The 27,922-nt window shown below is 38.9% G+C and overlaps 1 protein-coding gene across 2 annotated transcripts in view; it reads right to left on the bottom strand.

Annotated features, from left to right (window-relative positions):
• Positions 1-502: 502 nt before the first annotated feature.
• specc1l (sperm antigen with calponin homology and coiled-coil domains 1-like) overlaps positions 503-27,922 on the bottom strand; it is a 29,571-nt gene continuing 2,151 nt past the window's right edge. Inside the window, exons 2-16 of one of the 2 annotated variants that reach the window (XM_012963975.3) lie at positions 22,167-22,344; positions 21,159-21,306; positions 19,417-20,999; positions 18,733-18,940; positions 17,182-17,255; positions 16,417-16,592; positions 16,158-16,324; positions 15,957-16,069; positions 15,722-15,812; positions 11,787-11,873; positions 11,168-11,327; positions 9,077-9,179; positions 6,514-6,630; positions 5,114-5,173; positions 503-4,439 (exon numbers count right to left, since the gene is read on the bottom strand). In XM_012963975.3, coding sequence (XP_012819429.1) covers positions 4,350-4,439; positions 5,114-5,173; positions 6,514-6,630; positions 9,077-9,179; positions 11,168-11,327; positions 11,787-11,873; positions 15,722-15,812; positions 15,957-16,069; positions 16,158-16,324; positions 16,417-16,592; positions 17,182-17,255; positions 18,733-18,940; positions 19,417-20,999; positions 21,159-21,306; positions 22,167-22,307 — 3,318 coding nt within the window. In that variant the 5' untranslated portion in view covers positions 22,308-22,344 and the 3' untranslated portion in view covers positions 503-4,349. 2 annotated transcript variants of the gene reach the window in all.

Here is a 27,922-nt window from a genome sequence, read left to right as displayed (position 1 = left end):
GCCGACCATGGCTGATCTTGCCATCCAAGTTGTAGAACAAACTAGACTAATCTAACCACTGGGCCCTGGTTTGGATAACATGGTTTGGTGATCCACACCTGTCAGTGGGTAACAAAACCTAATGCAGTCCCCTCCTACATAATTTGTAGCCATCCTGATATTTGAACAAGAATGCATTGGTTGGAGTGGCCAAACATTTGGCCTTATAAAAGGGCCCATCTGATTTGGCTGGGTTTTCCTGCTAAATAAATGCCAGGATGGATATGGAAAGTTTCACACAGGCAAAAACATGTTGCTATTTGAATTGAAATGCTGAGTGGCAGCAAAGTTCTACCACTGTGGCAGTGCTGTTATGGGTAGGTACCACTTTTATATTGACTATGGGGGGGGGGGGGGGGGGTCAGGGTGTCCATACAAACATGAGAATGAAGCTTTATCACAGGTGCACTAAACTTGTCCCATTTCCCATATAACAAATTCAATCTCAATAAAGAAACTGACATTAATGCACGCCGCACAAGACGGAAGCTTATTTTATTTTAAAAAATGCCCTTTTGCATTGCAAAGCAAATGCATGTGTACATATATATTTATTCATATATATTTATATAGTAATAAAATAATAAAAGGCAGCTGTTAACCATTTGTTATCAGAGGGCTCACTATACAGATTTATTTACTGCACTGCTTTCGGATCCTTCTGAAAATAACATGGTTAAAGCTTTATAAATATCAATGGGAAACATTTGCTTAGAAAGCATTCAGCATATGTATGACTGTCACATAGAATCATTTGAAATGTTTAACATATACTTCAAATGTTATGTTGTACCCTCTGCCGTCCATAATTGAGATCAGACACAGACTATGCAACTTTTCCTCTCAAAGAATATAAAACAGACAACTAGGAACAATTAAAAAAACGTTTAAAATGTAAGCCACCAAATAAGAAATTTAAGGGAGAATGTATTAAAGGGATGGTCAGTGGGTACTTGGTGTTTATGACACCATGGGTAGAGCTACATATCAGCAGGGTTTGTTGGGGCAATGATTGCCTTCACATTTGCCAAATTAAACATTCTATACAAAATACATCCACTTATTGAAGAAATAACCAATTTGATGTCACTTCACTGCCACATGGAGGAAAAGCACAATGGGTTGTGTTAGGGATTTGTCTTTATGTTACATAGTACATAGTTACAAGGTGATTACAAGGGGTGTTACATGACAATACTAATTATTCCAGGGACCATGCCCTAAAAGTGAAAAAACTCCCATAAGTGTCTCATGTGGAATCTTCGTGGCATTTGGAATGAGAGAACATACATGTTACATACAACATAACAGAGAAACAAAGACTTACAAGGAAACTCCAGCTAAAATCTCAAACAATTACATTTCCCATAATGAAAGAAAATATAATGCTAAGCAGCCTTCCAATATACATTCATTAAAAATGTCCAGTTTTAAAGGTTTCTGTAAATGTAATTGCTATTGAAAGTATTTTCTGCAAGTTCCTTTCATGAACTGCTGGTTGGTTCATTGCATATGCTTTCATTGGCCTTCTTTACAAGTACATTAATCACAAAACATGTACATCACTCACTGTGGCAACAAGGGTCTAGGCTGGAGGAGAGTGCACCACTGGAATATTGTCTTAAAGGTACATGCATGTCAGGACCAGCAATGCACAGGGACTCACAAACACTGCTTTCAATTTTCACCTAACTTTAAAGTCACTGAAAATGTTTAATAAATATTGGAAAGTTCCTAGAATTACTAATCCTTTCAAAATGTTTTTTGGACTGGACGTCACCTTTAAAAAGAGAGAAATCTGTTAGTGCACTTTACAGATCTTTCCCTGTGCTTTTGTTGCCTCCCTGCAGCCTATTAATCTGGGAAAGGGTCACAATTAATTCAAAGGGATACCACGCCCTAAAATTGTACTGCTGAATTGTGCTTAGTTATGGGAATGTTGTATGACACCGCAAAGCGACATCAGACCTTCTGAGCTGCTAGACAATGGCCCTTTTTTATCGGATTCACTAGAGGACGATGGGAGGAGTAAAACATTATAAAATACAAGAGATAATCTGGAAGCTAAACCAAAAATATCTTTAAAGGGCCAGTAACACCAAAATCTAATCATATTTTTATATTTAATTTTTCAACAACTGCAAATAAAATATTTATTGCCGGCAAATAAGAAATGTTTCCGATCCCTAGGTTTGTACTGAGCAAATGAGTCCCCTACCTTTCACCATTGGCATAATAAATCCACAGTATTCTAAATAACCATTTGTCTCAGTGTTTCTTAACCATGGGTCCCAGATATTGTTGAACCACAATTCCCAAATAGAATCCTCAAGTTTTAGAAATAGTTCTCTTACACAGAACGGGCCCTACAAGCGCCAGCACAGCATGCTGTATAGCAATACAAGTTACTTTGAACTATATTAGTGCTGACACTATACACAGTGTACGCAAGAGGAGGGTAAGCATATAGTATTTAAAAAATACAAAGACCTTTCATTTGCTGGTGTTACTAGCCCTTCAATAAAATTATTATACAGTAAGTTCTCACCATTTTTAATTGATAAAAACAAAAGAAAAAGTAAAATAAAAGGTCTAGTGAGAATTTAACGTTTGTAACAGGCAGCAGTAACCATAATGCCTACTTAAAGACAGACACTCGTTGCTGAGGGGGTGATTTTTTTGGAATACGAAGGAAGAATTTAACATTCCATTATGAGAAAGCACAGCATGGGCTGTGGTCCCACTAGTATCATTAGGCCACATTAGGTTTTAGTGTTTGTGTGGCCAATACAATAGGCTCCTTTAACAGTGTAAGATAATGAATGCACTGTAGGTATACATAGCTTAGAAATCACATATACCATGGCACAAAGTGTCCAAATAATGTTCATTCATCCTTAAGGATTTGTGCTGTCCTTGGTCAGTGTGATTAAGCAATCCAATACAGATACTTCCAGAGAATAGGAGGACTAACTATTATGAGGAGCAGCTAAAGGTTGAGCAAAGTTGAACAAAGCTTACTGCAGGTACCGACACTTCCCCTCATTCACCCTTTAGATAACAGAATGGGGGTTTGTGCTGATCATTCTAATGTCATTTACAGCAGCTCCTGCCTTTAGGAATATGGCAGCCTAAACTTGGCCACCTTACACACCAAAACAACAGCTGAAAGTACTACCAGTACGGGATCCATTATCCAGAAACCCTTTACTCAGCAAAATACAGGAATGCTGTTTCTTAGAGTGTCTTATTTAAAACAGTTCTTTCTTTTTGACTGCTTTGCTTTTTCTCTGTAGTAATAAGACAGTACCTTGTACCTGAAATATAAGCTACTGTAAATCCATGTTAATGGCAACAGTCCTATTCACTTGTTTTTTATTTTTAAATGTTTCTTAGTAGCCTTAAGGCATGGTGTGCTCCACATTACAAATGATCACTTATCCAGAAAACTCCATGTCTCAAGCATTCTGGATAATAGATCCCAAACCTATAGTCCTCTATCTACTGTGCCAATAGCTTGGCTTGTATCTTGTACTGGGGTAAGGATATATTTGTGGATGGATTGGTTCTCTTGGACAAAACTTGCACAGTAACATTGTTAGCATTAAAAGAATACATCTGGTCAATTGAGAATAGTCTTTCACTGAGAACTTTTCCGTCCTTGGCATTTTTAAAAGCCATCATTTTCATTTCGTTCATGTGTGCCAAAAGCCAATAATGTTTAACAATAAGAGAAAAAAAAATGTAGTTTAGTGTTCTAGGCACAAAGAGCAGGAGACAATCAAGAGTCACAAGGCAGCAGTGGAGCAAATTGGCACAAGTTGTGCAAGACTACAGGGTCCTCATTTTGTTGGCAAGCGATTTCTTGTCATTATGTATCCAAGGAGCACTTGTACATTCCTGCTTGGGAAAACGGGTGGAGAAGCAGCTGTAAAAGGCGATGATTCTGCTAAGGCACTGGCATCACATCAATATTTCAGACACAGCCACAGTCCTACTGCTCTGGGTACTGTCTTTATGTTGACCTTCTATATGGCTTAGCATATAGCTGAATCCTGTGATAGGCAAGCTGGCAAACCTGAACCTGTCATGCAGAGGGAACCGACTCGCTGGAGACAGGCAGGCACAACAGGGCGAGACCAGTATATCTCAGGAGTATACATACATCTATAAATAATGCTGGAAGTGGGTGTTATCCCCTCACCCTGTAGCCCTGAAACAGGCATGAAGAAGCATTAGTGTCTTCTATTAAGTCTGCACTTGGGCAGGAAATGTCATGCAGGGAAAGAGATAACAATCCCAAAAAATCCTCAGGTTTCAAAGTATTTGTAGATGGATGTTACATACGTCATAAGACACTGCCAATCTGGACGTTCAGTACGAACCATTTCATTAATGTCCTGCAAAGAATACAGGCAAGTTTAGCCAGAAATATTATAAAAATCAACATCCTCTTACAGGCCTAGACTCAGATTTAAAGGATACGTAAAGTCTATTTCACTGGGGGTGCCAAAATGTTAGGTATCCCTCAGTGAAATAGTTTGCTAAGCTTTTCCTGGGGTTGGTGCTCCTGTTAGGATAAAACTGCATTGGCCCATGGAAAAGATACCTAAGCACTGTGCTGGCATCTAAATATCTTCCATCTCTGGCACTTGGCGATCTGTGTATGCACAGGAGAGTAGATTGTGCAGGTTTACTCTCTTGCATAAGAGCGAACAGGGGTTGTTGCAAGGGACACCACCTTGAAAGTAAAATGCCGGTGCAGCGCTGATGCAGTTTTTTTTTCCACAGGCCGGTGCAGTTAACAGGAGCACCGACCTGGGGGAAAAACATTGCAATCTATTTCACTGGGGGGAAGGGGTGCCTAATCTTTTGGCACCCCCACTGAAAGAGAGTTTACATGTCCTTAAAAATAGGCCCGGGCATTTTAAATAGACAGAGACCCAAAAAGCCCCCCACACAGTGACGGTCTGTGGCATCTTAAAGCAGCCACTCTTGCATTTGCCTGAATTCATAGATTGCCAGTCTGGGCCTGTCCTCTTACCACTTTTGTCTGATCATTCCTCAAACTCACCAGAGTAGATTTGATTCCAACACTCTCGGCTGCTTGGAAAGCCAAGGTAAAATTTCTTCTCTGCAAAGTAAGAGTTGTAAGTGTTATAACATACACAAATGTGTTGCTCAAATTTTCACTACTACTTTATATTGATAAATGTAGACTTGTACTTGTACGTAACTTGTACATAATGTAGATTATAATACAAAAACAAATGTAGATTATAATACAAAAACCTGTGAAGCGATCAATCACATTAGATTCACAGCACACTTAGTCCTAATAGCTGAATGCAAAGCAGACATTTCAAATAGACTATGGATTGCTCTGCTCTAAACCATCTGACCTAGATATAATGTCTGTAATGTTAATGAGGCCTTAGGCAGGTCACACACAAGCCCACTTGACTCTTATCAGTCCAACTGTCCTACAGCCCAAACAGTGAGTTTGGATCCACTAAATGGAAGTAAAGCTGGCCATACACTGGCAGATCTTCACCTGATATCCCCACCTATGGGTGGGCGATATCGGGGAGGCAAGTAGGCGAATTCGAATTCTACACGCGGCAATGGGGCAGTCGGTTCAGGGACCGCATCAACGAGACAATGCGGTCCCTGATCCGACTGGATTTTCTAACCTGGCCAATTGATATCTGGCCAATTTCAGGCCAGATATCGGTCGGCCAGGCCCCTCGGTTCTGCCCCTACACGGACCGATAAGCTGCTATAATTCGCCCGTGTATGGGGACCTTAACAGGAAGCTGTGATCCACTCAACCTTAATCATCAATAGATGGAGAGCAATTGAGATAAAATTGAAATAAAAGACTCTTAGAGGCAGATTTATCAGCATTTGGATTTCAGTGGTTTGGAGAGTTTTGAAATTATGAATAAACTCATTTCCACTAAAACCATGAATGTCTAGTCATTTATTAAAAGATCTGAATTGAAAAAGCACAAACAAATTAAAATGTGAAACGAAAATGAAAAGAACACGAAAACCACAATTTTTTTGTACATATCTTTCTGGACTTACAAACCAAAAAAACTTGAAAACTTCTAAAGCCATGAATGAAATAAAAACTGTTACAATTTGCCTAGGACAATTACAGGACTCCCACTGACTCAGATGGTGTATTTTTACATTCACGGTTTTTGTGGTTTTGCTGCATAATAAATGGTGAAAAATTTTTATGAAATTTATACAAAAGTTTTAGTTTAGAGTTTTAGAGGAAAAAACTGCACCCAAATTGTGACAATTATTGCACTTTGTGCAGAGGAGCTGCCAGAAAACAGTACTCACACAATGTAAATGCAGAAACAGCAGTGAGACCACACAGGCAATCAGGAACAGCCAGCAATAACATAGCCAAGTGTGTATTGATGGGAAGGAAGCAAAGTGCACACACTGTGTTATTACCTTGTCCTGGTTGGTCAGCTCTTGGTATGGAATGTGTGCTGGAAGATAGGTGTGCAGCAAAGCACAAAATGCCAGGCCGTCATTCCAACTGCTGCTGAAATTTGTAATGTCAATATTCTGTTTAAAAAATTAAAAAAAAGAGAACTAAATGCCTGATGACAATAAATAATGACAAAAAATAAATGTACAATATTCTTAATTGAAGACAGATGTTTCCTCAAACTGTGTAAATTAAAGAGCACTCGCTTTCCATGCGAATTGACTGGCAGTTGAGAAGTGCATACATATATATGAGCTAGGGCAGTAAGTCAAAAATGAAATTTACAATACTAATAAAATCCCAACACCAAATACATATATTTTATAAAGAATATATTATATATATGTGTGTGTGTGTGTGTATATACATATTTTATTTTTTTTGTGCATATTTTGCTTAATGATATGACTTGTTAGCAATACAACAAAAATCTGCATTTTAGCAGTGAAAATGGAAAAGGTGGAAAAGGTGAAGTCCATTGCTAATGTCGGCTGTAATATGTATTTTCATAAATGTGTATCCATGACAATCACAATCAAATATCCCTGAATTTGAAACAGGAAATGCCCTCCCACTGTCCCTGTCCGCTCTCTCTCCATCCTCCCCTCCACCCATGGGTCAAATTCATTTCTGGGAAGAAACTAAAATAATACCAATAATAATAAAGAATTCATTTCCTGTCACTTGTACGTGCAGACACACATACACTCACATATACACATACAGAAAGGTTCTCCCAGTTAGCGACTCACAACCAAAAACACAAGATAACGTGCGCACATTCTAGAAAAAATGGTGCTCCTACCACAGAAAAACAAAATCTGGCACATAAAGTAAGGCAAGAAATAAAAACCTCAGCCTGGCACCAGTATTTTGTCAGTGCAAGAGCCGTCAATACAAATGGATTAAAAGCAAATCGGACCACTCCACTACAAACAGTAACTGCAAGATTGACCCAGTTTATTGGTTTATTTTCTAAGTGTTGGTTTCATTCTCACTTCTCGCTTTCATGGCTTTGCAGACAAGGCAACATTGTTATATGCTAAACACCAATAACACTTGTGGGAAGTCACACCTGTCACCGATTTCCCACAACTTTCATCAGTCACAGTGAATTTGTGTCTCCGGAGCTCTTTATTGGGGTCCAACCAGAGGCGACAACCCCCCGGGGGCCACTGATAAGCAGCAGAGGGAATGTAAAGAATCTCCACTTGTGCCCAACAGATTCTTTTTAGGACTGTCCAGCCTCCAGCTGTTTTTTAACTACAACTCCCCTTTGCACAGCAAAAAGAAGTCTAACAGCTAGGATTATAAAAATAAAAATAAAAATTTGGAAGCTACAATTAGTTGGAGGGAAGTCGGGAAAGTTTGCATAACACATTCTCCCATCTACTAGTAACCTGGTTTAATGGAAACCTATACTCTGAATACTGCAGGTCTCTTTAAAAATAGATCACATCAAGCATTTAGATTTGAAATGTATTTGCATAGAAATAACAGCTTTTCTACATAAAAACTATATCATCTGATATTTGACATTAAATGATCCCAAAATAAAATTCTGTTATTTCGAAGGAGTGTTATTCAGCCCCCCCCCCCCTTCGTCCATCATAATTTCATTAAATAGAATCTGTACTGAACATGCTTTCCATCTTAATCATAAGAAATCTAAACAGGGCAAACAAGGAAATTAAAGCTGCTCCATGTTTGGTGCTTTCGAAATAGATAATGAGACTATCAATCTGCAGTCCCACTTCCACCTGTTTATATATATATATATATATATATTCCCAATGATTATGCACACTCCAGTAACACACTCACTCTTACACTCTCTTGAAGAAGGATTTATTCTACAATTAACTGTTTGTTCCAAGCACCTAGGCTTTCTCTCAGATAGATAACTTCCCCTTAAATGGTACAGATAAATAAATATATATATTAGATGGATTCAATATAGGTATGCTCTAATGGAAAGTTCCCTGTGTGCACCAGCACTGATCTATATATAGATAGCCAGATAATTCCCCCATGAATTATACAGACAAATTAACAAAGGATATACATTTTTCCTTATGTATTTTTAGCCCTCTCTTTTTGGGACTAAAATGACTTTCTTTACCTATTGTTACATCTTGAAAATGTGTCTTTAGCTTGACTACTAAAAATAAATGTTAAAGGGCTTACAAGTGCATGAAAATGAAGGAGTAGAGGACTGGTAGCTGTTAGTTCATTACAATTAGCATTGGCTAATTCCTTTCCAGAGAAGGACAGATGGTGATCAAGGTATCCCAGTAACAGTCATCCATCCGCTCCCAGAAGAGAAAAGTGCTGCTTAATAACCCAGGTCCTAATTAACCCGCCAGACTATCAGCATACTTCTGACAAGGTACAAACCAGTATTCAAACAATAACTCCTTAAGTGCCAAATGGACATGATACCAAAGACCAATCCAAACACTGCACCCAGGAAAGTCTTTCACAACTATCTAATTCTCCACATGGCATGTCCCAAATGCTCACCGGATATCCTTCAGTCTTCTTCTGACACCACTTCAGCAAAGCATTTCGTTTTGAGCCCCCATATTCACGGGCCAAGGCAGCCAAAGGGTCCTTTCTTTCCTCCCTGCAAGGTACAATGTATAGCATCTCAAATTTATATATATACCATATAATAAGCTGGCTGATGCACTCATGCAAGTTAGGGAATTTTACACAATTAAAAACTTGTAATGATACATAAGGCTAAAAACCAGCTGTAATTTGAATTAATAGAGAAGTGTCTTTTTGCCACATTTTAATTTTATGATCAAAAAAACACCAATGGAAATGAAATTACATTAATTTATATATATAAAAGTCCCAGGCGAGGACCGAAATGTCAATCCAAATAAAATGAGTATCTTTCTTTGATAAAATTTTCCTGGTGTGCATCAGCATTTTTTTTTTTTACACATTTATAAATTATATATATATATATATATATATATATATATATATATATATATATATATATATATATCCAAAAAAGACCAGCAACACCGAGTTATATTCCAAAAACAATCAATTGTGTATTAAAAACGCATGAACAGCCAACGTTACGTTTCGGTCCCCATCGGGACCTTTCTCAAGGCAACCATGCTAACCAACCCCATGTTCTATTTATCCATAGTGAACCAGCAAATAGGAAGTGACATCAGTGCACACATGCCATAAAGTGACTATTGCAGAAGTGACTATTTCGGGGACCGAAACGTAACGTTGGCTGTTCATGCGTTTTTAATACACAATTGATTGTTTTTGGAATATAACTCGGTGTTGCTGGTCTTTTTTGGATATTTAAATCATTTACCTTGCACCCGAGCTAAGAGCTGAAGCGGAGTGCCACCCTGGGTTCTATATATATATATATATATATATATATATATATATATATATATATATATATATATATATATATATATATATATATATATATATATATATATATATATATATATATATATATATATATATATATATATATATATATATATTCGTATGTATATTGGTGCACACCAGGAATCATTTAAAATATAACTTTTATTAAATATTTAATACATTACAGATCAGGCACAGCAAGCTTTATCAGAAAGGTCTATGTAAATACAGCCATAAGCACTCACAGAAACACTGCACTGACTTCTCTGTAAAAAGATTTCTGTGTCTGTAATTCCTGTGCCAGAGACACGCAGCTCTCTGCAGTCTCCCCTCTCCTGCTCCCCCCTCCCTCAAGAATGCTAAGAACTCACTCCCCCCCCTTAGGAATGTGGATCTGAGCCAACCAGCAGTAAGCTGACTCATAGGGGACGATTCATTAAAACACAAATTCGAATCCCGAAAGGGAAAAATTCAGATTGGATACGATAATTTCTGAAGATCGCAAATATCACAAAAAAATCATATTAGTCACAATAATATCGTATTGGCTATCCGAAAGTCCTGAATTTTCGTACCGAACGATTGTAAACAGCGGCAGAACCTTTTCCGAATTTTTCGGGCAAGCGTACGAAAAAGTCGCACAAGCGCGAAAAAAACCGGCATAAACACGCTCGGAACATTCTAATGAACGCTCCAAGCATTCGTGTCTTAATAAATCTCCCCCTTAGTCTTACTAACTGAGCATGTTCACTGGTCTGGGTGTCTGTGCAGGAGTGAGGCATTATGGGAACTTTCTTTACACAGCTCAGCGTTTTTTCTTCCTGTTTGGCTTTTGATCTTCTGAACAGGTGAAATATGGGGAGACTTAAAGGCACTATTGAGACAACTGAAGGTATGCCTGCAGCTAGAGATCAACTCTTTATTAGCCTTTCCTTCTCCTTTAACACATATTTACAGATCTGAAGCCTGTGGGGAGATACCAATTAGTTACAATCAGCCAAAGGAATTTGGTTAAAGATTGTTTTGCTGAACATAAGTTAATATCTCATTTTGGTAGTGGGGTGGATGTGTTTGTTTCACTCAAGCTTTAATAGATACTAAATTCCATTTAATGCAGGAGTTGTGTAAAAAGAAGAAAATCTGTACACAAAGTGTGGCTTCAACACAGATGATGTATCAGTGTTTTTTTTGTACCTGATGCGGCTACGGGCAGTGGGTGTTACAGAGGCAGTGGGGGAGGATGAAGACAGGGAAAGCTGGGGAGAGGGTGAAGTCATCACCATCAATGAGGGGGCAGAGCTTCCATCTGGCACTGAGATGTCACGTTTCAGCTCCTCACTACTGCGCCGTGATACTAAAAGGAAGTAGAAACAAATACTATTAATAAAAAGACAGAGCACAATGCATAGATAGGTTTCTGTGTAAGAGGTGCAGCCACTTTAATAGCAAACAGAAATAGACCCATTACAAAAGCAGAAATGTTTACATGATCACCAAAAAAAGATACCATAGTAAAATCACCAGGTTTATTCCTTGAAAAAAAGTGGTCGGTCTGATCTTCTCTGCACATTAAATATTATCCAGAGAAAAGAGCCAGACATGCACAGGACATGGACAGGAAGCTGTGTGGAAGTTCAGGTCAGACACTTCCTCTCTGAAAACAGTACTGTGTCTATTTTGAGTTAAGGAAGTACATTTTTTTTTTTTTTCAAAGATGAACATGACAAAACACATTTAGGATGACTTTAATGTAAAAATATGATGAAATATAACACCATCAATTGCTGTTGCTGATGAAAGGTTTAGTCCTTACCTGAAATAGATTTAGCGTTGTCTATTGCTGGAACACGGGGCAACGAGGCTGCACTTCTGCTGCTGGATGAACTTCTCAGCATATGCTCTGCAAAAGAATAAGCAACAGCTCAGCAATTAAGCATAAATGTTTATATCACTAAGTCAAGGTGGCTACTAGAGGTGGAAAAATATTTCCCAAACACCACATTGTTACAAAAGTGGCAACTGGTAACTAGGGTGACCAGATCACTTGAAAATTCAGGGACACGTCTAAGAAATACATGTTACAGGGCAAACACTGACAGCATTTAAATTAAACTGCAATCAGTTCAGCCTTGCCAGCTGGATATTTTAGACATGTCCCTGAATTTTCAAGTGATCTGGTCACCCTAACTAAGACAGCTCATTTAAGAAAGGAAACCTCCTAGTAGGAAAGAAGGCTACTGCACTGTAGTTGTTACTACATCTCATGATTAAAGAGGCACAGGTCTGCCTGAAACCTACAAGGGTGATTAGGTTAAAAGGGTTCTAAACCAAACCTGTCCCACTGTGCCCCTAGTTTAAGAAGGAGAATTATACTGACCAAACGGTTCATTATAAATACAAAAGAATTCAATAATGAGAATGCTTTATGCAATTTTTTTTTTCTCTTCATAATATTACACTGGAATCAGACATGGGAAAAAAACATACTTATTCAGCACTGGAAAAACATGTTTATTGCTTCCAACTCCAATTGCAGGAACAAAGAACATGGAGTTACAGTTACACAGATCAGCTGGGATTCTCATTAGAGTGATTGTAATTGTTAACCTTTTACCCTGGGGCTGGTGATCCTGTTAGGAGAAAACCACATCAATCCAGAATAGCTGTGAGACAGTGATTCTCTCCCGTCTGGGGGGTGCCTAACATTTTGGCACCCCCCAGTGACTGTACCTTTTCTTCTTCTTTAAAGGCAAGTGTTGCATTTAGCCAGTGTATGGCTGCACATTCCCCCTAACTTTTAGGGGTATATTTACCATGCTATGTAAAAATTGGAGTAAAACAATACCGGTGATGTTGCTCATAGCAGCCAATCAAATGCTTTGCTTTGGTTTTCTAACTGTAGAAATCTAATTGCTAATTGGTTCCCCTGAGCAACATCACCGGTAATGCGCCACTCCACTTTTTACACAGCATGATAAATTGTGTGCTTAATCTGTGGCTCCTCCTCACCTGTTAATTTAGGGATGAATTCAGGTTTGTTTTGATAAAAAAAAATTGCCAGCAGAATCTGTGCTAGTTTACAGTGTGGGTAGGGTTTGGTTGAATTAATTTGTATTTATAACTGTTAACTATTCTACAGCTTTATACAGATAATATATGCATGACCTATGTTATTAAACCACTAATTAATCAGCCCATAAATGCATGAATGTTAAATAAATGGATAAATAGCCATACCCTTTTAATTCATAAATAAGTTACACAATAAATAATTATTAAGGCCAGTCAACCGTTCATTTACATTTGTGATCTCCAACCACACCTGACTGGCAGCTGAACAGCTTTGTATCTAAATGTTTAAATGTAGAGTGAATCCTGAGGCAAGTATTATGATTATACAGCCATGTGATGAAAGTAGCAGTCACGGGGGAGTCAATATCTGATTGCCAAGAAAAGTTTTAAAGGGTACCAAGAGGCTAAACAGAGGCTGGTATACAACTATTGCTTCTACAAGACATGCTTAGTTAACCTTTACACTTTAAGTACTGTACTTTTTGAACTGGATTACTGTATCAATTTAAAAGTACAGCAGCTAATGACAGTGAAAATCCAAGCCAAGTGTTTGTTTCACCTGCCCTAATGCCTGAGGCATACACTTGCTCTCTGTGCTCTTGGCTGTTGAATGTAGCAAAGCTATGTTCAGATTGAATTGTCATAAAACATCAAAGAATAAGCTTACAGTGAGGTGACAATTAAATATATCTCCCTGCAACACGAAAAACAAATTTTTTTTAACCATTGCTCTCATGTATACTGCTCTTCTGCCATGTGTACTGTGCCCGTGAAAATGAGCCCTATTTTTCCTGCTTAAAGTCAGCCTTACCATTGATCCTAATTGCTAACCTTAGCCTTGTGTCAGTGCTATTCTACCTTAAAAAAATATCATATTACCACTTCTAAATAGTAAACCTGAGCCAAATGAAGGTGTGCATATGCAAAGTACACAAACTACTAAAATATTTCTGTGCACTTGTCCAGGGTGATGAAAAATGGCAGGGTTCACACTGCAGAAGGAACTGGGACTGCATTTTTTTAAGGAAAAGGAACATAAGTCCAGGGTTCCAGGTAAATCAATAGAATCACAGGAGAGGTTGCCTAGCAAACTGTGACACCTAGTAATTTTGGCTTTCATTGTCTGCAGTTGTTTATTTTTCAAGGAGAATGTCTGAATATACTGCCAATTTTATTAGTTACACACTTACTAATGAACGGACTTGGCATCTGTTCAATAACGTAGAAGTCCAAATAATTAGTAATAGGCCGTGAGTTTATATGGCTGACCTTGAAAGTCTATAGATTTATAAAATCCACGTTAATAGTCCTGTTTCGTAATTAATTCACATACCACTTCAGAGAAACCAGTGAAGCTACCAGTATGCATCAGGGCTGTGACAGATGGGGAGATTAGTCGCCCGCGACAAATTTCCCTTGTCAAACGGCGACTAATCGCCCCGTCTGTCACAGCCCTTAGGGTAAAGACACACAGAGCTACTAGTAGCAGCTACTTGTTGTGGCTACTAAAAGAGACAATGCTGATCACTTACTGATAATTGTCTCCACGTGTATTTTTGCAGAGGCAATTCTCAGTATTGTCTATGGTTATTTTCTGGAGTTTAGTAGCCATTAAAACGTAGCTGCTGCTAGTAGCTCCGTGTGTCTTCACCCTTAGAGATTTACTTACTAGTCTTGCTACATGAGGTATTATACTAAATGTGTCACATTCTAAATTGATGCGCAGTATAAATCTTTTGAGTTTCATAAAAATTCAGATTGGAGATGACAACCACTGATCCTTTGTCAATTTAAATTAAAATTTACATTTAAAAGATATACGCTTCACTTTCTATCCAGTATGTTGAATGTTAATCTTTAAATGGGCTGATCACCTCCAAATTAACTTTTAGTTTGGCATAGACTTTGATATTCTGAGAAAATTTGCAACTGGTTTTCATTTTCTATTTTTTGCATTTTTTCAGTTATTTAGCATTCTCTTCAGCAGCTCTCTAGTATGGAATTTCAGCAGCTATCTGGTGCTAGGGTCTTGTTTACCTTAGCAACCTGGTAGTGGTTTAAAAGAGACAGGAATATAAATAGGACAGGATATGTATATAAAGATAAGGAACATACAGTAAAAATAATAATAAAACTATTGCTCAAAAGCAACATTTTTTTGACTGCTGGGGTCAGTGAGCCCCATTTGAAAGCTGGAAAGATGAACTAGAGCAAAGAATTAAAAAAAAAAATACTAAAGACCATTTGCAAAGTTGCTAGAAATAGGATATTCAAAAAGTTAACTTTAAAGTGAACCACCCCTTTAATCTCAGATGAATAGTACAGTACACTGAGCATGTCCTATACCTAAGCAGAAAATATTCTGCATTACTGTGGGCACGCTGGGAGGCACAAATATTCACTGCTATGTTATACTGTATCCATGGGCCACTACAGTAATATAAAAACATTAGGATTAGAGAATAGGGACAGACCATTTCTAGCCTAAAACTTTACATATTCCATCAATAAACCATAATACATTTGAGTTGACAAATTGTTTTGAGTATTCCTACATGTGATAGTTGCTGATTAACAAGCAGCAGCAATTACATATCTGTAACATGTAATACTACGAACGAAAACCAGTTATTAATCAATAAAGGTTTACAGAATTCTCCAGTTTTATTTACCTACCCTGAACTGGAATCTCCGCATAGCTTGGCCTCTTTTCTGATAAGCCTGGTAAGGATTTCGCAACAGATATAGGTCCACTTATAGAATGTCTCTGCAGAAACAGAAAGTGGTTGAATGATCTAATTAAATCGAGAGTTGCTAAATCAAAAAAATTATAGCAATGTGACAGTACTGCATGTGCTAGCAAACAAACTTTAAGTATCTATTTCAGTAGGAGTTGGTAATTGTTTGGTACCTGCATCGGTGAAACAGCAGCAGCAGGAGGAGTCTTCATGGGACTTGGGCTAAGAGGTGTCCTGGAAATTGGTGTAGCTGCAGCTGCCGCCACCGCAGCAGCTGGACTTGGAGCTAGCATAAAAAGTAAGGAAAGGACATGAAACCACAAAATTTACTATGGCTACTTACTAGGCTACCAATACCATTATTTCTACATTACCTTGGGAGGATGCATTGTCAAAGGATTTAATCAGGGTTTTGACAGTAGGTGCAGGATCTGATGATGTAGACGATCTACGGTTTAAACCCATTCCCTGTCTTAGTGCTGCCAAGTCCCTTTCCACAGCATTCATGTAGTTATAGACACGACCGCGTTCCTCTTCCTGTCTTTAGAGGCAGAAAAAAAAAATACACAATACATGCATATAATAACCTCTTCCCACTGTAGTAGCCCCTTTTTTTATTCGTGTAGTACTAACTTGCGTGATGTTGCATTTTCCATCTCTTTTGCAAGCTTCTCATTCTTCTCAAGTGCCTCCTGGAGTTGCCTCTTCAGTTCCCCAATCTCCTCCTGTGCTTCAGATTTGATATCATTGGCAATCACAACAGCCGTCTGCAAGTCAGCCTGAAACTGGCGCCATTCTGCAGATTCCTCCTGTTATGAATGACAGAAAGAAAGAACTCACCTGAGGATTTTTATGGTGATATAATATATTATTTAAGGTGGTTACACTTCAGTGTGTTTTGGCACTTTCAACTTTATTGCCTAGCCTTTTGCAGGGGCACCTCACCAGGCAGTCTGTTTGTCAGAGTGCTGTAAACAAAATAGGGATAGTTTTTCCATTTATTGCATTATATTTAAGTTGGCCAACTACATCAAAGTCATCCCTGGTCAGTAGTTGGCCAGCTTGAATATACTGCAATATATTCACAAACAATCTCTGTTTTGTTTAAAGGGAAGGGCATTCCTTAGTAGCTCAGTGCACAAAATGTCTTAAATAAATTGATAATGGGGAGTGCAGGGGACATCTTGTTTCTGTCTATATGAATTTTGTTATCATGGTCTCATTGCAACCTCTGCTTGAAGGTTTCAAATTTAGTGGTGAGCACAACTTCCCCTTATTTGTCTTTAAATATTTACATATTTCTACTACCACAGTATTCAGAGTAATAATCTAACAGGTTTTACAGAAAATATTTTCTAAACCCATGAATACAGAGGAGTTCTTTTGCTGTGTTCTTACCCTCAGTTTCCGGTTTAGTATTTTGATCTCACGCTCCATGTCATGTTTTTGATCCTGAAGTTTCTTTACTGCATCTGATTAAAAAAGACTAAACAGTTAGAAGGAAACAAATTACCTCAAATGAATTTTTAATACATTTGAAATATCTGAGATATCTAAAAATGACCTTTTTGTTTTGTAGAATTTATAACTTTAGAATATTTCAGATTTCTGATAAGATCTATGTGGACGTTGGAAAAGATTTAAAAAAAAAAAAAAAAAAAAAGTCAAATTCCCAACCATACTCCATGTGAGACGTGCCCCCTAAAATGCTTTGCCACAACTCCACCTCCGGGGAAGATTTATTGCTGTCAAGGTCAGAAGTGCTAGAAATTCAGCTTCATTGTTCCAGTCAGGAAAACAGAAAAACAGAGAAGGATGAAGGAGTCCAGCACGTACAGCACAGGATACCACCTCTAGGCAGTGTCACTAAATTACTTGACTGCTCTGTAGTTAAGAAACTATGTAATTATAATGCTTTAACAGGGGAAATGCGTGAAATATAATTACATTTCCTACTTTTTTTTGTTACAGAGACTCAAATGAACGTCGCTTAAGTCTGCATAGGGAGGTCAGCAATATAAGAACCTGATATCACGCCGTAGCCATTGGGAGTGAACATGCTGAATGGCAACATGCTACGGTACATATATGTAAGTCATATATGTAAGATAGCTGTAGCAAAAAAAGTACCCCCCCCCCCCCCCCCCAGCTATCCCATAAGCATTTTAGGCACAATTATCTAAAAATAGCTCTATTTCCATCCTTTGATAAAACTACCCAAAAAGCCTATACAAGTAAATAAAGCTGTGAAATATCCCTCTGGCAAAATGTAGCAAGCTCTTCCTTTCATAAAGGTGTCCCTTTGTTTAAAGGTACAGTAACACCAAAACATTAATGTGGTTTTAAAGTAATAAATAATATGTATTGTTGCCTTGGACTCAAAGTTGCGTGTTGGCTTCTGAAAAGACTACTATAGTTTGTATAAATAAGCTGCTGTGTAGCCATGGGGGCAGCCATTCAAGCTGGAAAAAAGAAGAAAAGGCACAGTTATATAGCAGATAACAGCTAAGCTCTGTAGAATACAATGGTATTTTACAGCACTTATCCGTTATCTGCTATGTAACCGATGCCATTTAGCCCTATTTCACTTTGAATAGCTGCCCCTATAGCTACACAGCAGCTTTGTTTATATGAACTATAGTAGTCTTTATGAAGCAAACACACAACTTTTGCCAGTGCAGGGCACAGTACAATATATTTTATTTACTATAATACACTTTCATTCTTTGGTGTTACTGTTCCTTCATGTTAAGAAATGTTGAAACCTTGACATTTTAGGCTACCAAATGTGAATATAATAATGCAATAATGTGTCTCTAAACTGACTTACTCTTCTTTCCAATGATGAGGAGCAGCAGACAGAATTATGAAGTAAAAACACTAAGACTCATTAAAGACACTGTTTTTGTCACATCGCCCCCTGCTGGCCTTGTATTGTATGGAACTTACTTTCAACATCTGAAATTATCAAGTTATCGTGAAGCTTTACAGCTCGATGCTGCTCAACTTCATCCTCCAGCTCAAATATTGTCTCCTTCATGTCGCTGAGTTCTGTTTCTTTCTCTTCCAGTTCATGCCGCACCTTCTCTAGTGCCAAAGTTAATTCTGACACCTGCTTTTGGGCCTCCTCCCTGAAGGCTCTATATTCATCCTCCAGCTATAAAAAAAAAAAAAAAAGTGATGCAAGCATAATAACACAAAGAAGTTGAAGTTAAACTTAGAGTCTGGGTGTTGATTTTACAATGAGGCAGAAGGAATGTTATAACCTCTACTACTTAAGCATTTATTTTGTTTATGGGCGTGCTCTAATTTTTGCTTCCTTTCCACTTCAATTGTGAAAATGTTTTTGTGGTGCTGAAACCACTGCCTAGACATTTGGTGGGGTGTGCATCTAGACATAAGTCAAAATCACAGGAAGGTTCAGACAAAAAGTGCAAAAATGCATAGCTGATTAATTAGCCACGGGTGTCAAATGGATTGTCATAATATTTGTCACATCTGTGGCTATAAAATCAGCTATTGACCATTTTGCCATTTAAATGTGTGCACCTTCCTATCATTCTGATTTTTTTACAAATAAATCATACAATTAAACTTAAACAATACAATTTTGGGCTGCACTTAAAACTTCACCTTGCCAAAAGCATCCTGCATACGGTTGACATCAGTGCGTGCATGCAACAACTCTTCCTGTAGACTGCTGGCTAGGCTCTCTGCCTTCTCCTTGTCACTACGCACACTTTCAAGAAGGTTCTGTATGTGAGATGCATCCCCAGAGCTATGTATGGAATATAGCTCTGCTACCCTTTGTTTTTCCTGCTCCAGGAGTGCTTTCAGTCGAGCACATTCACCTTGCTCTGAATTTAAGGTAGCCTTATACTCCTCTAATGTCGCAGCTAAAGCTTGCTTACTCAGCTGCTCAGCCTCAGCAATGCGTTCCATGTGGTGATTTCGCTCTTTAAGAGCACGGATGACATCTTGTGCATCCTTGTTATCCTGTTCTGCCATCTTTAGGGAATTACTCAGATGCTGCTGTACCCCCAAAAGCTGCTCCCTCTCAAAACGGCCATTTTCAGCCAGATCCATGTAGCGTTGTTCAAGATCCAGGTAGCGGCTACTTTTTAGATCTTCATCAAGAGAGTAGGCTATATGGTGTTCGTCTAACAAAGCCTGAGCGTACTCCAACTGACGGCTAAATAACTCTAGTTTGTCACTCTGCTGGCAGAGAGAGTCCATTAATATAACCTTTTCCTCCCCTAGTCTTTCATTTTCACTGTTTAGCTCCTGTGTGATTTGCTGAAGGTCAGCTAGTTCCTGCAAGGTGGCCTGTAGTTCTTCTGCTGTGCTATGTTGGTTTTCTTCCATTTGGTGAATGCGCTCAGTAAGGCACGCAACAGAAACTTCACTGGCATTCCCACTGCTTCCTTTACGAGATCGCTCAGTACTAGGAAGGCCTTCTGATTCTGAGGATGATGAGGGGGCATCTAAGGCATCATCACTAGAGGTTAGTGGCTGGTATACCTCACTGCACTCACTATCTAGGTTATCCATAGAGCTGCTCCTCCTTTCACCAGTAAGGGTACTTTCATCTTGGCTAAGGAGATCCTCCATTGACCCAGGCGCTGAACCCTCTACAGAGGAGGTTAGAGTCCCTCCTCCACAGTCACTGTGGCTCCCTGGATTAATGCCCAAGGACTGAAAGCCATACAGCTTATCTGGATCATCTGGTTGTTGCCCCAGTGAAAAGCCCAGGGCATTTAATCGATCCTTCAACATTCGATTTTCACTTTTCAGTTGCTGCAGCTCCTCACATACTGTTGTATTCTGCTCCTGTAAATGTATTAAAGGAAGGTCATCAGGACTCTTGTCAGAAACATCCTGTCCCAGTTGTGAACGGGTGTCCCTTAGCTCTGTACGAAGTAGAAGAATCTCAGCATCTTTATTCTTAGCTAAGTTCATCAATTCTTTGACTTTGGCCTCCAGAGCTGCACGGTCACTGATTTGATTGTCAGATTTGGACTTGCTCATGCGAATCATATCAGAATCTGTTCGTCCACGTGATCGCTTGCTAGGGGCTGACACTTCTCCCGTGCCAACTCCTAAACCTTGTGGCTTTTTGTTGGCTGTCAAACGAGACCGTTCTCTTAACCTCTCACGTGAAGATCCAACTTCCTTAGCACCCGATGAACCACTGCGCTTGGTGTTTGAACTACTTCCTACAAGAAATCAGAAACAAATGCACTGAAAAGGTACAAAGGAAGATGTATGAATGAAAAATTTACGCCATCATGGGAAGTGAGCGAGGAACGGTGCATTTGGGCTGCTACTGTAAGAAGCCCCTGTACTCAGTCCACTAAGAGGTTATCTTCCCTTACCTGCACTGCTTCTTGTTCTCCCCTCCTGTCCACTCATTGCTGTGCCAGAATTGGGGTAAGATGTAGTGCTGTTTTTCTTTACCTTTACACTATTGCTTGCAGGAAGGCCACCAGCCATGCCAGCTAAAAGATCATCATTGCTTTTAGCCTGGAGAAAGAATAAAAATTTGGTTACCCACAAACATGAGACCATGTAATAATTTGCCACCTCTGTGGCTAGACGCAATTTCATTTTTATTTAAGACATTTGCTGAGGTATACTCTCCACCATTAAAAATAAATATAAACTCACCGCATTAATTACATTTGCTCAAGTGATCTTCTGGGCACTAATAAAAGTTAACCCATTGTTTAGGTATATCTCTTTTGCAACTAATCCTTGAGGCCAGAACATATGCGCCCCTTAAGGACCACAGTGTTGGCAGCCCTGGGGTTAATTAAACATGCAAGAGGATGCTTCAATGATATGCTGCAGGATACAAGGATAGAATCACTTTCCTACAGCCCAGAAAAATTCTTATGGGCCTGATGCTCTCATTTACTTACTTTGGTGGAATAGCTTTTCTTAAAGTATAAATATTGGGTATGCATTGATTTGCTATGCTATGCAAAATGTGCTGGACTGAGCATCTCTATCAGCACAGCCCAAGAATTCTGGGGGTGGGGGTCTCAGAGCAATGCATATGCAGAGCAGCTTCTCACTGAAGATCCACCTGCTTATTCAAATTAGTCTGGACTGGAACTTCAGTAGCCCTCAAAGAACACAAATTCAGTGTCAGCTCTTTGTCAATTTTGCTGCCAAAAATGTGAAAATCTGCCTTATAAAATGGCTTAAAAAAATGAACTGGAGTAGTCTACAGAAGAGAAATGTACTGGCAGTTTGCTTAAACCTCTTTAACTGTTTTACATATATTCTGGATAGAGGTAGCCTAGGTCTACTATCTCATACTGAGAAGTGTTAGATAATTTTGAATGCCATAAAATAAAAAAATAGTTAAACCTTCTCACTTTTGATAAGGAAGATCCAGGTCGGGAAACCTTGGAAGCAGTGGGTGCGCTGCTCTCTGACTTTGACCGCTCGGTAGCTTGTGATTTATTATTAGCAGGTACTTTTGGGGCAGCGCCTACACTCCTGCTTGCTTTCCTCATCCTGGGTGGTCTGTTTGTGATGCATTTACAGCTGAATCTGTGGAGTACAAACAAGAGCTCTGCATTACATAATGTGGATATTTAAGAGCAATGTTGTTAAATAATGCACATTTCCCCAATACAACAGAAATAAACTCTGTACTGCAAAGTATGCAAAGCATAGAATTTCAGGCTGCTAAATAAGACTAAAGCATGACCTTCCACAACATGAAGCTTATTAACAAAACAACCCATAATAAAGAAACATTTCTCTAACATACAGCTGTACTGGCAACAGGAAGGCTCCATCCTACACCAAATATCCCTCCTCACAAGTTTGTTTGTGATCCCTCTTGCAAATCCCAAGCACCAGCAACTTATATTTTTCCCACATGCATGCGAATAAGCTTTCTCACAACAAAAAAATATAAGAAATATATTTCAAAGTATTCAACAACATCTCACTACATCTCGAGTAATGACAAGGGTTTGGTACCTGCAATGGAACTGGGTCACTGGTGGCAGCAAACATCACAAAACACACAGCTCTTGTCTCTGCTTGTATCGGACAAAAAAAAATAATAAAAAACAAACGGCTCCCTGCCTTCTCACACTAGGAGAAAATTCTACAGATAATTGGCCACTTTGTGCATCACACGTCACCTCATGAGTAACTGTGGCAAAAGTCACACAGCTGTGAAAGAGTTAAAAGGATGATGTTACAAGCCTATGTCAGCCAAGGAGGGGGACCATAATTCCTTATTTGGAATATATCCTTGCTCCACAAGTATCCTGACAGACATTAAACGGTTTTTAATACTTTGCATTCCTTGAAACAACAGGCTTGGAAAGGTTCTGTAGTCCCTCCCCCCATGGTCTGTCAGCCATATTCCCTGAACATCTGGAGAAGTAAAACGTGAGGTGCAGAGGGAAATGTTCCAGTGCAGGACAGCTGAAACAAATTGCCTCTCAGACTTCTCACCACTGCGAAATGATACAACAGTAAATATTATATCAAATTGAAGGAGTGCAATGCAAAAAGCATAACATCTTATGAATAATAAGAATTTATGCCATTTCTTTATATACAAAATAAACTGTCAGTATAAGGGCAATAGTATTATAACTGAAACGTTACATGGTGACCCTTGTTGAAAGCACTAAAGGGTCACCATACCTCACTCTTTATAGAAAAATGGTGCTTAATAAGGGTGAATTCCTAAACAGGTATGAGACCTGTTATCCAGAATGCCCGGGAGCTGGGGTCTTCCGGATAAGGGGTCTTTACGTAATTTGGATCTCTATACTTTTAAGTCTACTAAAAAATGATTTAAGCATAATAATTCCGTAATTCGGAGCTTTCTGGATAATGGGTTTCCGGATAAGGGATCCCATACCTGTACTGTCATAAATTAAAAAGTTATCCCTCTGTACAGACAATAAGAAAACCCAGGGAGTTGTTCCAGGTATAAGGAGTGCCACTGAGTTAAATATACCAGCCATGAAGTTATAACATAACCCTATTCATTAGACTATGCCCCTTATTGCTTCTTGAAAGGGATCATAAAGACAACAGAAGCCCTGTGATGGGTGATGTGGAGCTTGCGGTCAGCCTGCAGAAACACAATAGATGCTTAGGCCACTCTTTTCAGTGGACCAGAACAAAATGGTGCAAAATCCAGGGACATTTAAAAATCAGGGAAATACAATATATTTTGGAATATTTTGTGAATTTGGATTCATTAGATATGTCCCCGCATTTTACAGTGATCTGGTAAGCCTACTTTAGAGCGCAATGAAAGTCCTTTTCAAATGCAATCTGCATATATTGTCTTTACTGCATATACTGCATTTGTACACTAGTTCTGTGCTAAGGAAAACAGATGTCCTCCCCTTCTATTCTCCCTGGAAAGTAGCTTTACCCCAGCTGTGTACATATCCCCAGCCCTTCGTCACAAGCCACTGAGGATGGCTGAATGTGCAGACAGTGAGAATGGCATTCTATGCATCTGTCAACACTACTTAAAGGTGGAACTACATTGTGGCTCATCTGAGTTTTTGTATTTGCTTGAGAAACACTATAAAAGTGTGCTACATTAAAACATAAGACACCTTGGTAGTTAGACGGTCTAGTGCTCTCCTCATCATATGCTGGCATTTAGCAGATCAATCATGATAATCTTCTGGCTTTGTGGCAACCTTCCACACCAGGATTAGGTCCAAGTGGTTGTTACATTAGCTATTTTACCGGATTAGCGCATCAGAGGAGAAGCAGATACAGAGGCAAAAGCCACAGGGTGTGGTGGATGAAACAGTTGTTTCGTGGAAAAGGCAGAGCTTGGGGCCATGATCGTCTGAAGAATAAAGAAATGTACCCTTGGACACTTGTGCTCTCCTCTACATATGTACAGTCTATTAATAAAAAAAAATGTACCCCTAGTTGACATGCTCATTCTGTTGGGCTTGTAAAAACATGCAAACACACATTTAAAGGAACCATTTTTCAATCCTCCTATTGCTCTTGGGGTCATTCAAGCCTTCCATCACAGTGACCTAAGATTCTGGGATATGAAGTCCTGCTTTCCATATTGGCTGGCACATAGATTAAAATTGCATCCTGCTGCTAAGATAACAAAATAGTTTGTGGTATGTGAACAAACACATACAATTATTGCAGTAATTCAGAATGATGCTGGCTGTGAATATGCATAAAACGATGGCTTACTGACAAGACTGTGTTCATTTCCTAGGCCCATGGCACTCCAGGTGTTTGCTCTGTCAGAAGTGATATGCCTATCACCCACCAGGCTTCCCGTCATAACACTTACTTGGAACAACCTCCAAAGGTGGCAGGCAAACTTTGGCAATAAATTTGAGCTATTCATATCTACGACAAGCAAACCAAATGGCAGCCTTAGCTTTATTGATGTTGCCCAGTTTTGCTTGATAGGCATCCTAAAGTGGGCTAGAAAACTTACTCTTATTAGTAGTAACATCTGTTATTTATATAGCACTGACACATCTATACAGCGCTTTACAGAGACAGTTCATCATTCACATCAGTCCCTGCTCCAATGGAATTTACAGGTCCCTATCATACACACACACATTATGGTCAGTTTAGGCAGAAGTCAACTAACCTGTCTCAGATCGACTTTTTTTCCCAAGGAAATGGGGAGGGGATAAGTAACGTGGTACAACTTGATGAAAGCTGACTTGCCATTCCATATTCCATAAACAGACCTGTATCACTAGTGGATAGTATGAACACTCTTGATTATTAGGCTAATGTCCCCGGAGTTAGTTAGTTGCCCACGGTAGATTTCTGCTACTGTGGGTGACTAAGCAATCCAAAATGTCTTTCCACTGGCAGCAATAGGAGTCACTGGTGGAAAGGCCTATACATCCCTTCAGATTTCTAAAGTCATGCAAAGTTTCCTCCTGCAGGCAACTTTGCACATCTTCGGAAAGCCAAAGCCACTGGCGACTCTTATTGTTGGCGGAGGAAAGGCATTTCGGAGCAGTTAGGTCGCCCGCGGTACCAGAGATTTATTGCAAGCGACTTATTGTTTTGTGGGACATAAGACTTAATGCCAGGGTAAGCTGGATTTCTAGTCAATCTCACCCCTTCAAACATATTCTTTTATTCTCACATTTCCTTTTCTCTGTTCAAGGACCAGTGCTTGCAAATTACACAATAAAAAGTCAGAAAAATATTTCCAGGAGTTCCCATGCAAAGTCTTATGTTTACTTGCTTTCTTTGTGAGATGTATTTACTTTAGATATTGTTCCTTGGTGTAATACAAACTATTCATGCTTCCCCGTGTATTATTTCCCACAATACCTTTATTAGTATTACAAACCTGACATATCTATACACAACTGAATAAGAAAAATCATCAGCTAATTGTGCAGTGTTGGTCCCCCTGGCGAGGTTTGGTATGTCTGGTAGAAATGTGTTAGGAGTATGCTAAAAATCACAACAATCACGCAGAAAGGATTTTATATATAATAAAGGCCTTTTAAAAATAAAATATACTTCAAACAAGTTTCGATCACCAGCAGTAAAGTTTATAATTTCGGAAAAAGGAAAAAATAATTTTTAATGAAATTGCTTGCACTAGTTGATATATTTTTCTCTTAATTTCACGTCTTTGAAATTAAAACTCACAATTGTAAAGTAAGCTCTCCAGATAGAACCAGTGCACCCCATGCTGTCAGAGATAGATATCTGTGGGAAGGCCCAAAACATCATGCCATTAGAGATAGATATTTGTGGGAAGGCCCAAAACCTGAGTGACCCAAGGGTAAGAAACATTTGGGATTTAAACTGGACCACCACATTTAAGGTAATTACAGCCCAGGTGCAGCCCACATGACTTTTCATTTGTGCGCTGTGGCTAGCTCCTAATAGCTAGGTTCTTTGTTGGTGTGATAGTGTTTCAGGAGTCTTTCTCCCTTCTGATGTTATCACTAAAGTTTTGGACCAGCACATCACTAGAGACCCTAACAGGAAGCAACACAAGATAAGCATAACCCAAAAATGTTGACAATAGAGTGTAACAATATTGTGTAACTAGAAGGCATAATGTAAAGGTGTCCAGAGTAAGCCAAAAAAGCTGCCAACGGTCAGCAGCAGCTTATAGGCTCATGTATGAGGGCCCTCAGACAGGCCCACTGACCAACATCTGACCCAAAATTGAGCAGATAAGAGAGGTTTAAAAATACTATCATTCCAACAGCCCGCAGCTTATCAATGTGATTCAATATTGCTCACTTCAAGGTGGGCATATTGGGGGAAAGACCTCCTTGTTTGGAAACCTTGCCAGATGTGCAGTCTTTAAGTGAATGAGATCCAAGAGGGTCATGTGTAAAGCCAATTCAGTCAGTAAACAGAACACCTTCCTGCTGTTTTACCTCTTTACAGAAGATTGACCAGAGCCATGTTATTAATAACAACAAAATAATAAAGGAGAGACTGTTCATGTAATTTCCTCATATATGCTAATAGGCCTCAAGCTGCCCTTATCATACATTTAATCTCAGAAAGTACTTTTGGGACTATTCACACAAGCAAAAACATCTTACACTCATTAAAGGAACAGTAACACCAAAAAATGAAAGTGTATAAAAGTAACTAAAATGTAATGTGCTGCTGCCCTGCACTGGTAAAAGTTGTGTGTTTACTTCAGAAAGTCTACAATAATTTATATAAATAAGCTGCTATGTAGCCATGGAGGCAGCCATTCAAAGGAGAAAAGGCACAGGCACATAGCAGATAACAGATAAAACACTATTGTACTCTACAGAGCTTATCTGTTATCTGCAATGTAACCTGTGCCTTTTCTCCTTTTTTCCAGCTTGAATGGCTGCCCCCGTGGCTACACAGCAGCTTATTTTATAAATTATAGTAGTGTTACTGTAGCAAACACACTAGTTTTACCAGTGCATTATATTTTTATTACTTTAAAGCTCTTTTATTTTTTGGAGTTACTGTTCCTTTAATACATCATGTACCGAAAAGGTTTACTGATCTTAGTTTGGTTGTTTAGCCCTAATGGGAAACAGTTATCTAAGAAAGGCTACGGCAGAATGGAGCTTTAGCAAGGAACTATCTAATTCTCCTAACAGCAGTT

Source organism: Xenopus tropicalis, chromosome 1 (assembly GCF_000004195.4).
Source record: "Xenopus tropicalis strain Nigerian chromosome 1, UCB_Xtro_10.0, whole genome shotgun sequence".
NCBI lineage: Eukaryota > Metazoa > Chordata > Amphibia > Anura > Pipidae > Xenopus > Xenopus tropicalis.
This window is presented reverse-complemented; position numbering and strand designations above follow the sequence as displayed.